Source organism: Buteo buteo, chromosome 16 (assembly GCF_964188355.1).
Source record: "Buteo buteo chromosome 16, bButBut1.hap1.1, whole genome shotgun sequence".
In the NCBI taxonomy this organism is placed as follows: Eukaryota; Metazoa; Chordata; class Aves; order Accipitriformes; family Accipitridae; genus Buteo; species Buteo buteo.
The window spans coordinates 18,170,364-18,182,988 of record NC_134186.1 but is presented as its reverse complement, the minus strand read 5'-3'; the positions used below and the strand labels follow the sequence as shown (position 1 = coordinate 18,182,988).

Sequence of the window (12,625 nt, the reverse complement as noted above, 5' to 3'; positions counted from 1 at the left end):
CTTTATTTCTGCTTCTACAAAGGAACACTCTGTATGAGGATCACTACCTTGATGTCTGCTTACTATTCCCTGGGTCCAAAGCAGTGTGGCAATTTTCATTAACTTCTCACTGGGATGCAAGAGATCTGACCTGTGGGGAACTAGGGTTTGAACAGTATATGGCAGAACCTTGTTGTTTTCCTGAAAGCTGATTTTAGATATCCCAGGTGTGGAGTTGGTGTATCCAGACCGGGTATCTGTGACTACTGGATCCACTGCCTTTGAATTTCCATTTTCCCCAACCCACTGTCTAGTTACTATTGCTGATTGGAGTGAGTGGAAATAAACACGTGGCTTGTGAAAAAAAGCTGCAAACCAATTCAGCAAAGTAAACATCTGCTGCTGAAGCTTTTCAGGGCTCAGAGATGTGTGTGTATAAATGTAACACACACATACACAGATCTGTCTGTACGCATGTCGTTTCTAGTGCTGGTGGCTTTTGTGGTGGTGTTCAGGTGTATTAGCCTACTATGGATGGTAGTTAAAGGAGTAGTGGAGCCCTGGAAGGATGTAGTTGTAGGACTATTCCTCCACATCCCTCACGTGTTGAAACTTCGTGGGAGTCTGTACAATACAATGTGGTCTTCAGTGATTGTTCAGTACTAGCTGATAACTCAAATACACTGAGAATAGCTTTTATGTGGTTTATCCTGCATATCATTCTGAAATAGGTTTTTGTTCTGCATGTCATGATGAAATGGGGCTTAAATCCAGCATTAGGATCCTTGCTAGCCTTTCTAAACTTGTGGTCATCTCTTTAGCAGTGAAATGTGATGTCATAAATAATGATTTCAAATGATAAACAGCAGGAGGTAATGAACTTCTAAAAAATAATTTGTGCAAATGTTCCTACCTCCTTCCTACCAATATAATTTCCATAGAAAAATAGAGCACGTCAACAGCTCTCAGCTTTTTGCTAATTCTAGAGGTTTTGATAACAATAATGGACTTCATTTGGGCATCAGGATTGCACCATAGCTGAATTTGGCTCCTGATCTCTTAATATGTAAATTGTTGTTTGAAACCTGTAATTCCATGTTGAATTGCTATTTAGATCCAGAAATTGCATCATGCTCATACGTACAAACAGTGAGTCTCTAGGGCTTCTGACTACTCTTCCCTTCACCCACAGTGCTGTAATAATGATATATTTAAATGAGCTGTCTGCAAAGTACGGGTTCTTAAAACAAATTAACAATGTTGTTTAGAGGCAGTGGTAAGGCAAGAAAAATATTTAGGGAATGGTCTGCAAAACATACCGTGGGAGTGAATGACGTTCTAAGACCTGCTGCTACCTGGATCTGGAAAAGCTCTTCTCTTTCCTTCTGCACACTTGCTCCAGGTTATTCTAAGGACTGATCCAGGCAAGAAGGGAAGTAGGATGCTGCTATTCATTCTTACTATGGGATTTTTATTCCACCACTTCAGGAAAAATACAACCAAGGCAAGTTAACAGAGGCCTGAATGATTCTGAGAGGCAAGGGCAAAAAAGAAGGCAAGAGAGGGGGGGAAAAAATGCACCTTGTAGTGACCCAGTACATCTTTCTGCCCTGCTGATTTGTCAGCATTGCTGGCTGAAGAAGAGGGAGCAGCCCCAGACGGTCTGTGAAAGGTGTAGTGACTTCAATTTGCAGTCTGGGGACTGCAATTGATTCTGGGGAGCAAATGGTGTGTGCCATTCTGCTTAATAACCACCCATTCCCCAGCACAAGTGACTTTTGTGTAGCTCTCTAAGTGACTGTTTATCCAAGGGACAGGTAAGGGGTTTCTAGGAAATTGTACCTTACTGGTAGTTTGCACTCTGAGCACAAGCATAGCATAGTGTGCTCGATTTGTATTGTTGAAGTAGCTGCTGCTTGTAGCTATTTGTAAATATGTGTGTAAGGTTTGCTTAATTTCAGGGTAATTGCTTCACAAACTATTCTGTAGTGTATTTATTATGCCAAGCTATCATTAGATTCTTTTGGGAATTTATATTGAAAAAGGTTGGGCATTTCCAGGAAGCACAGTTTTTTATTAAATGGAAAAGGAATCAAATAAGAAGGCCAAATAGTTGAACAAGTATGATCTCCGAAGCTACTGCATTCAGGGAATCCCTCTTTTAGCAAGATGCAAATCCATCTCCTGTAATTTTAATAAAGTCTTAAATACAGAATTCAGTATCAGGACAGGCAAGAAGGTGCTTACTGATTAGTCCTCCTATGAGTAGGAGACTACTTCCAATACAATATTGCCATGGTGTCCCCATTATATTTCCTGTTAACTGTTACATTCTTTGTTCTGATTTTTTTTATTAAGCTGAGGGCTATACATGTCTTATGTTCATCTCAAGGGAGTTTTAGATTTGAAATAATTATAATTCACAGTTACTTGGATATTTAAGACACACTTTGACATTTACACAATCAAACCTGTACTTGATGGTCTGTAGTAGTGAGTCTAATACAAAGTTCTGACCTGTGTGTGTGCAACTCACTCCATGTGTATCTCTGGAACAACACGGATTTCAGTAGCATAACTTGGATCTAAAACCTGGGAAAAAAACCTGTCCCGTGGCATCTGGGGCATCACTTTTAGATATCCCCTAATTAATCAGCAATAAGGTCATCTACCTCCAAAATCATAGCTGTTCCATATTTATTAATACCACTGCATTTCTCAATATATATACAAGGAGGCTTTTGTGCAGAACTGAAATCCATGTGTGATGTTTTCTTAGGGTAAAAATTATTGAAGTTTTCTTTCAACACATTTAAAAACATTAAAAAGATGGTCTTGCCCATTGTCAAATTAATGCATTCTTTATACAATGTATTTTATACTTCACTGGTTTGTAACAAATTAGCAGAATTTAAGGTTCACATGAACGCCCCTGAGGGCATGAGCAATCCATTAAATATCATTCAATTGGTATAATTTGATTCAACATTCTTCACTAACTGAATACTGCTGGAATGTAATAAAATAGTAGCTTCAATATTAACTTTTTTTACTTTATGTGGTCTGTAGACAGAAGTTGTCCTTGCTATGGCAAAGTCCTGAACACTGCTTTTGTTTTCCAGTAAGCAGCTGTTCCCAGAAATGTTTTGTGTAAGAAGCTGCACTCATCCATATGCAATGTAGATGAAGGAATAACTGTGAGAGTCGTGGATCTTAGTATGGAGGTTTTTTCTCTGTATTAGCCAGATCAAGAACTGACACTGCTTGGGCAATGCTGTTACGGGAGTAAGAAACTGGTTCGAAGTCTCAAAAGGCTAGAGGCGATTCCGTGTAAAGTCAGTAGATGGTTTCCTATTGACTGCACTGAGAATTAGAGCATGTCCCATGAGACTTACTTGAGAAGCTGCTTGCAAAGTAGGTATTTTGCTTCCTAGCTTATCAATCAAAATGTATCTGTGTTTTTATTTCTGCTGCTGTTTTAACTGTGTTGCTTTTTAAGGTGCTCACAGGGAAACTTGAAAACTGTTTCACCACCTAGGAATCAGTACTACAATTCACTGGTGCTTGTAGTATGCACCATTTACAAGGAGTAGGAGGGCACTGTCTGTATAACACATCTTGTCTTAGGTACTGCAGTGCTCCTACTGTTTTTACTTTTCTCTAGAGAACCGAGCTGTTAACAGATATCTAAAAGGCACACACAACCATAATTTGGGAAAGCATGGAGAGGTTTCTCTGTGACTAATATAAAAGCATTCTGTTGTCCTAGGGTGTAACATATGAAGGTGATTAGCTACAAATATTGTAGATAAATAAGATACCTTTTCAGCTGCACTCCTTATATTAAGGTTGCAAAGTAGAGGAAGAGTTTAAAAGACTTCTCCAGCTTTCTGCCATCATGGGCATCTTTGTCAGGTGAATTTTTACCCTCTTTGTAACTCCTGTCACCAGAACACACTTAAACAAGACTCAAGTTATGTGCCCAGAAGATGAGCAAAGTGTTGACAATTGCTTGCATTGCCCTTTCCCCTGGGGTGACTTGTAGCTCAGTAGCGCAGGCACCTGTGGATAATGGCTGTTCCTTCTCACGTCTACATGAACACTCAGTGCTGTGTGAAATGCACAGTTAAACAAACAAGTGTGAGGCAGACCATAGTCTGCCACTTGGGCACCCAAATCACAGTTCTGTTTTAAATGCAACCTCAGAAAATAATAAACAATATATTTTTGCTTTTATAACAAGATTTGGGCTAAAAAAGACCTAAACCTCATGGAAGCCATTCTTAGTAAGATGTCCTCTTCAAAGGAGATGTAACAGAACTCAAAGTTTCTTCAAAACATTTATGAATGAAAGTGCACCTTTTCAGGCATCTGACTGCATAGTGCTTTTGTCAGAAGTGGTAATGTAGGAAAGGATTGGGGTTTGTGTATCTCTGTCAATGTGAAGTGCTGCTGTTAAAATAACAGTAGTCCAGTTCTGTAAATGGGAGACACTCAGGGTTAGAATTGTGCACCTGGCCAGGGACTGCAGGAGCCATGTCCCAAGGGCAGGTAATACTAAGCACCTGGAAAACATGAGTGCCTCTGATAACTGTCTAATGCAAAGAGTAACAGACTTCTTAAGATTTAATTAATGTACAGGCCACTCTCCTTATTAAAAAATACTGTTAGTTAAGGAAAAGAGCACATTGAACACTGTCAGTCCAGTAGAAAGTTGTCATTGATCTTGCTTTTAAAATCTTGCTTTAAGTGAGTTTGCATCATTTAGTCATGGAAAATACTGCTGTTAGTTATCATAAACAGATCACTTGGCAAGGTGAGCGTAGCACTGAAATTCTGTTCTCAACAGAATGGAAAAACTTAGATAAAAAAAGACTTGATAAGATAGGGTAAAAATAGACTGACATACCACCACCATCTCTAAAGGACTGGATTCACAGTTTACAGAAATATGGTCAGAAACATGCACACTCCTTTTCAAACAAACAAACAAAAAGCACGACCTAGAAAAATGTAAATCCTAGGCCAAGAAGTCTAAGGATGGAATAGCAGAGGTGCCAAAATGCAGGTATATGGTTATGGACACCTTGAACTGTTAGTTCTCAGCCCAGGCAAATACTAAGGTTTATCCCAGTCGCACTCAGTAGTTAATGAAGCTGGAGCCAGATTTTGCTGCTCACGCTGCTCGCTTTGCTTTGCTTTAGGGATGATCATGTTTTTCCACCTTTGGATTTGTTGTAATAGATGGTTTGCAATTCTGAGTTCTATTTATGAAACATTTTTTATCCTTTACCTTTATTCTGACTTGTTGCTTCTGCTAGCAGCACGTTTCTCCTCTTTCACTTCACTTGCATAGCATGCTGCACTGTAAAACTAGTATTAGGCAATGTGTATTTTATGCTTTGATATACCTCTGGTAATGTAAAGGTGGTCTAGAAGAACTGTAGCAAGTACCAGAAAGCACAAGTAGATCTGTAACAAGGGAATACAGTTTAAAGTGCAGCTTGGTTTTTATCAGAGCTGTAAACCATAATGAATTCAAGGGAATTTGGACATGCAGATAGAATTGATAAATGCTGAAATAAGTCAAGTGAACTGTAGTGTATTTCTAGGGATTTTGTGCTTTGTTTTTCTTTCCTATGTATTGAACTATATCTAGGCACAAGTAACTTATGGCTTGAAGAATGCCTTCGTTTCCAGGAACTAAGTGTGTCCGTGTGATGTAAAAAGGCCAGCAATACTGAAGTGTGGTTTATATAATTTCCTGGTTCACATGGCTGGTGTGCATTGTTTTATTTGTGGTGGTTTTGTTTTGTTTTAAATTCAGGTATCCTTTCCTGCCCTGTGTGCAAACAGACCTGCTTTGCAAGGAATGTAGTTGAAAATTTCTTTCTTAAGGACTTTGCCACTGGTAATTCAGCTATGGCAAAGGTAAGTGAAAATCACTGAGTTGGGTGCCTTGTGAGTTGTTGAAACACAACCACATGAACACAGTGTGAAAACAGAGCAAACTTCATATTGAAAAACAGACTCTGTTACAGTTTGCTTATGCAGCACTGTAATTACTTCACTCCTAGAGATGGACATACTGCCTTTATAGTACTTTTTAAACTTTATTTGAAGAAGGAGTTTGACTCTATATACTTAAAATAAAGTCAATTAAAAAATATTGATACTAGTGGTGTGGGACTGCATCTGTGACAATCAATATATTAGGAAGGTACTGAATGTCTCGGATTCCTCATTGTCCCTTTTCTGCTCTCAACACAAAGTAAACAGAAGCAGAGTATTGGCTGAATGGTTACACCAAGATTACCTATTAGATCCTGCGGGCAATTACCATTTGCTGATTGTCTGTTTTAATGATAAAAGAGGTCATGTCATATTTCAGTTTCCCATTGGGGAATGGATGCAAAGGGTAATTGGAAGGCATAGGATTACTACCTTGGCCTTGTATTGATACTGTTCATAGATGGATTTCACTTCTGTTAAATACCCAGTTAACAGGCAGGACTATTCTCACAGTTTTTTAGTTGTTAGTACTTTGGGTCACAAGGAGGGACAGAGAAAGGTGTGTATTTCTGCCTCCTCTGTTACAAAACAGTACTCTATTGTTTACATTAATAAGATTGATTTCAAAATGTGGTAGTATTACCTGTAGCTGGGAGTTAAAACAGGTGAAAACTCATCAAAACTATTCTGTAATCTGCTGACTGCTTTGTCCAAAGTGTGATCTAAAGCAAGGGAAGACTGACAAAGAAGCAGGGATACTGGACTTCACCTTCTGAACCAGCTCCTGGATCTCAGTCTGTCCCTTTTGCACTTTTGGTTCCTAAGTAAACTGGATAGCCACATTGGATGTTCAGTTTCAGGGCCTTTGGGTAGAGGAGAACACTTTTTCCATAATGTGGGACAGAAGATAAATCTTTCCACTGCTCTTAGCTCCTGTAGGGTCAGCAACAATTTGTAGGTCAGTTCTGTCCCGTGCAGAAGGCTTGAGATGGCTTTAAATTGTGCAAGTGACTTGCCCAGTGACATTGTTTCAAAAAAGTATAAAGGCGATGTATTTCTTCCCTGTCAGCCATTTCTGTGTTTCATTTTCTCCATTGTTGAAAAGAATGTGTAACCTAATTAATGGAGTGTTCTGGGGAAATTAAAAAATTAATGCAAGAAAAGTGTGTTGACATCTTCAGGTGTAAGGTGTTTGAAGAGTGCAACATAACTTTATCTAAACCAGGAAGATGTCTCTTCACATGCACTCTTCAAAGAGAAGAAAATTCATAAGATATTGCTGAATGTTTAGAATGCCCTTATTATACTGGGATTTCTTAATTACCATGACTCACATCATTTACCTTTCAATGAGATTTCATGTAGAAAGGAAATCAAATGAGAATATCTAATGTCTTCAAAAGCACTAGATTATTTTTTCAAAGCTTCTTTAAAAGAAGGTTTTTCTTTTCTGTAATCCCTTAGGAGTCCTAAGAGCAGTCCAGTAAAGCAGATTTCTCACTGAAGCATAGGAGTACCATAGAGGGACTTGCGAACCTTCCTCATAGTTTTTGGCTTACTTCCTTTTTATTAACAGTCAAGTCACGTATCAGTGAAGCTTGCTTACTGGCTTTTAACCACCAGCCCCTCCAAAATAAAGCCATAGTTTCACCATCAGTGATATCAAAAGGAGAAGCACCAGCTCATCCAGCTGAGACACTGCTGAACTGCCATAATTTTCTTAATTTACCTAATATGTTCAAATGGGAATCTGTCAAGGCTTGTAACAAAGTGTTTGGAAGCAAGATGTTTCTCAGTGTGTGAGATAGTGAAGCATAAATGATAGAATGTGCTACATACCAGCAGCAGGGGTTTAAAAAGTATGCAATTCAGAATCTCTTGCCCAGAAGCCCATTTCCACATCATAAATAATGTAACTCTGGGAACACTCTGTGCTCTGCAACTTAGAAGTAATGTTAACACAGTACAGTATCAATATAAGTTCTAGTCAGACTGACAGCTCAACAATTGCAGGTAAACTTGTGATTAAGCAGTTTTGGTTATTGCAGAGAAGGCAGAGCATCCCTCATCTTTTGACCTGTTCCCTCATCTGGCCCTTTGTGGTACATTTTAAATCAGACATTACTTTTTATATAACAAGCTTTGCTTCCCAGAATAAATACCCTTGCATTTTGGTTATAGAAGTTATATTAGGCTTTTTGGTTTAAATTATTACATATACATTACATATTTTGGAAAACATTGTTGATAACCAAATGGCTAAAATAGCAGAATGCTTACACAAATACTTCCCTGCCTAGACTATCAAACACATTTAAAACTTTGCTTTGTTGTCTTATTGTCAAGAATTGCACAATCTCTTTGAAAAAGATTGGGAATACTTAGAAATTCTTGAACAATGACTTGATAAGAGACCTGTTGTGAAATTCCAGCCTCACTGAAGGGAATGGTAAAATTTACATTAATTTCAGCAGAACAAAATTTTTTTTTTTTTCTGAAGTGAATCAGAACTTGACTCACCTGCTTCTCAGAATTTAGGTGGATATAGATGTTCCACTTACTGTTAAAGCCGTGATTTAAAACTAAGATGACTAGCAAAGAACGGTGATTGTTCTTCCTTCAGGCTTTCTATTCCCTGAGACACTGCAAAGAGAAACTCTTTTATTAAATTCACCAGGGCTTGCATTAGGGCTTATGTGCTGAGTGTATGCTGCTATATCCTTCTTTTCATGTTTCCCATCAGAATAGTTGGGAAGCAATCGTAACTAAACTGAATTGAAGATAAGCTGATGCCCAATAGAAAGGACACAATAGGAAGTAATTTTGCCATCTATTATTAGTTGCTTGAGTAGCCCTGAGTAGTAGCAATATTCGGGAACTATGCATAAGTACAGTAGATATATTGTAAATTTGTAGGAAATGCTTGAATTTGATAAACTGGTGGCAAAGCTTTTATGCTTTGATGATGGTAAAATTACAACGCTATGTTCACTCTGTCCATTAGTATGTATTTGTGGCTACTGTAAGTCAAAACCATTAATATTAGGAGTTTTCAAACAAGGTAATTTATGCCTAGTGCAAATCTTTTTTTTTAAAAGAAATATCATTATAGCTATCTTGAAATAACTCTTGAGTTCATTCTGGATACCAAAGATCAAATTAGACACGTCATTTATGTGCTGCTTTATTCATTTCCTCTTTAGTGACACTTCCAGACAGCATGGCCTATACAACAAAGGGCATTTCCTAAATTGTAGAAATGATAGTTAATTAGGGTTTCCAGTTCTTCTCATGTTCCCGTGTCTTATGTTTCCAGTTCACCATATGTGATACCAATATATAAATTGAGCTCATTTCTGGTCAGCTCTTTAGAGAATAGGAACTAAGTTTTTCATTAATAGTATGTGGGTGTCCCCATATTGTTTTCTAAATTGCCTTACCATTGGCATGTTTTATGTATTTTTCTGACAGTTACACTGTATCAGAGTGGTTCATACAATGCTAAAGCAAACAGAGTAAGCTCTAATTTTAAATAAAGCAATGTAGATTTAGAGTAGCTCTGCTGAAGTAGCTCTGATTTACATTCATATACATGAAAGCAGAAATGGATTCTAGCCTAAGGATTTTTTGTTTATTAATAAATAATTAGTAAGGGGCAGAAATTAATGAATGACACTGAAAGGATATGGTAAAATGCTTCTGCATAATGTTGTGATTAGAAAGGAAAAGGTAGCTAGACTAAAAAACTTTTTGATGGGCTATGTTTGACTCCAACACTTCACTTATTTACTTGCCAACCTAGACTATCTTTTCTGAGGTAGAAAATACCTATATCTAGCTATCTAAATATATATATATACACAAAGTAAGGTGTACACTCATTTGATGTGTTAAAACCATCAGTAAGTACAACACTAACAAAAAGGGATTATAAAGCACACCACTCATTTTCAAAAGTAACTTTTAATCTAACCCTCCTTAACTGAAATCAGACAAGTCTTATTTCATAGTTTCATAGCTTTTTCAGTTCACAAGAAACAAGTTGTTATGATTATTTCTTGTGACTTCATGCCTAACATGGACCCTAGAATTTTGCTGAATAATTCTCGCATCATGTCATAATTATGCTTGATTTTGCTAGAGCACAGAAAGACAATCAATTTGATTTAAGAGCTTCGAATCTTAATTTTATTCTATTCTCTTTTACACAATAATCAGACTCTTAAAATCAGTTGAATTGCATTAGTCTGAGGAAGAAAAATATTAAGCTTACCAATCTGAATCATAGTCTATTAAAGATAACAGTTTGTATGGCTAATTTTTTATCCTTGCATGTAACTGCACTTTTTTGTTCTTAGTGCTGCTCCACATGTAAAGAGAAGAGACCCGCTCACAGTCTCTGTACAAGCTGCAATAAGTGGTTATGCAGCTCATGTACAGAGGAACACAGGCATGGCAAGGAAACTGGAGACCACTTCCTCTCTGTATCCCTGAAGGGCTGCACAGGTACTGAAGATGCACTTTGAAATTTTGTTTCTTCTCATATCAGTTATTCAGTTGAAAAAGGAGCAGTTGCAGGCTCTGTGCCACAGACGTGGTCTGTGTGATTCAGAAGGCTGTGTGCATGTCAATGAGAGATTATGTGATTTTTCTGTAACTTTAGGGCCATTGCCACAATCAGCATTCCACAGTATTTGAAAAATTTTGGTTATTTGTGTTTCACAGAGACTATCTTTTCCATACGCCTTTTCAGTCTGCAGAGTGAAGGACTAGGGTTTGATAGGCTACAACAGCAACAGGCCTTGCCCTTTCAGTATTTCTGTCCTCTTTTGGGTAATTTCTTTCAGAAAACTACCATCAAGCAATTCCTGTGCTTATGGACAAAGTGTGGGAGGGAAAGTCACAGGGAGCAAAAGGCTGTGATCACTATAGGGTGTTCCTTTTGTAAGCCTGGACTGAAAAACATGGTTCCTGAGTGTGACCACTATATTGCCATCAGCAAGCACAAATGAAGCCCACTGGCACATATGTCTCATCCCTATAAAATGATGATCCATAGAAAGGACTATCATCTCCTATTACTGCTCATTATTTTCTTTCCTTATATGCCAGATATCTGCTGAGGGATATGCTAACCTAAACTTACTAAGCAATTTGTAACCTAAAATAAGAGTTTTGCAATTTTATGCAATGATTTAAGTTTACACTTTGCTCACATATGAAGTTATTTGTGCTAGAGTTTGTGCTGCACTATCATTCTTCTTCATAAAGAAGATGAAGGACAGAACAAGGAATAAATATAGGTGTAGCCTACTGATTATACTTCTTTTTTTTTTGGCTTTAGGATTTTGTTTGTAGAAGCCTATACTTTAGGCTTTCTACAGATGGAGTTCTTTTAAGTCTTGGGTGTTCATATCAAACAGAGTTTGAGGCCCTTGAGACATGATATGCTGTTGCCAAATAGTGTAAACAAACAAAAAAACCTCTGTAAGAATAGTAATAATAAAAAAGCACAGAAGACATTTAAATATTTTCTGGCTCTTTTCTAGAGATTAATATAAACTGAAGTCTCCCCAGTTCCCCCTCAAATGCCCTGATTGGATGGACAATATGTTTTTCTTCTTGAGTTGATGGCAAGATAAGGACTGTGGTTTTGAGGCTTGAACTGTTTATAATTTCATTCCACTTTGAGTAAGATTACCAGCTCATGTTGTTGACAAATAATGTTAAGAAAATATACCTGTGACTTAGTTGTGGTTTTGTGTGTGCTGTATAAATAAAATGATGCAAACACATAAACTAAAATGCTTTCTCATCTTTTTAGTCCTAAATTCTGTGAGCTGAAAAAAAAATTAACAAGGAGGTTGGTAGCATATATATAGGCTAGTTAATCTAAAAATTGATTGGGAATGTAATCTGTGCTTTTTAAATTATTATTATTTATGTATATATTATTTATTTAGGACATAGATATCCCCTCAGGATATTTCAAAGAAAGCAAATACTAGGATATACTATTGAAATATATTTTATTTTTTATTTTCTGGAAATAAAGCATCCTCTGCTTTCAAATTCAGTAGCCACCTTCAGTCTGTGTATGGTGCTTCTGAGCAACTATCAACTTCTTTGTAGGCCCTTGTAACCATTAAGAGACTCTCTATCCCATTTATCTTGCACCCTTAAACTGTTCTGTCTTTTGCCATTTGCTTTACAAGGGCCAGACTTTCTTTTGTCATCTAAAAACCATAAGATTCCCTGGGTCTGAAATGAAGTAAAGTAGAAAAAACCCCCAACCACCAAACACATTAAATCCTGCCTATTCCTATTCATTTTGATAAAAAATTTCTTCCTTGAGTGGCAGAACTAAAGGAGCCTGGCTTCCCTGGGAAACCTTTCTTTCTGCTTCTTCATTCATAATACCCGTGCTCCGTGTAACACATCTGATCACCCCTTGCCACACAGAACCTTCAACTCTCTGTCACGGTTACCTGTGACATCCACTTACCCTGCACATGCTCCTGCTTCCTTCCTGGGCCATTGTCTGCCTGCTGGGTGAGACCCAGCTCACACAGCTGAACAGCTGAGCTGGCTGCCAGGCAGCACCCTTAGCCTGGTGACTCCTGAGGTCATGCTG

At 37.7% G+C, this 12,625-nt stretch overlaps 1 protein-coding gene across 1 annotated transcript in view; it reads left to right on the top strand.

Moving 5' to 3' along the window:
• TRIM66 (tripartite motif containing 66) overlaps window positions 1-12,625 on the top strand; it is a 51,318-nt gene that overhangs the window by 5,050 nt on the left and 33,643 nt on the right. The window contains exons 2-3 of the mRNA XM_075047068.1: window positions 5,807-5,910; window positions 10,350-10,497. Of these exons, the coding sequence (XP_074903169.1) occupies window positions 5,807-5,910; window positions 10,350-10,497 (252 nt within the window). The remainder of the gene's footprint in view (window positions 1-5,806; window positions 5,911-10,349; window positions 10,498-12,625) is intronic.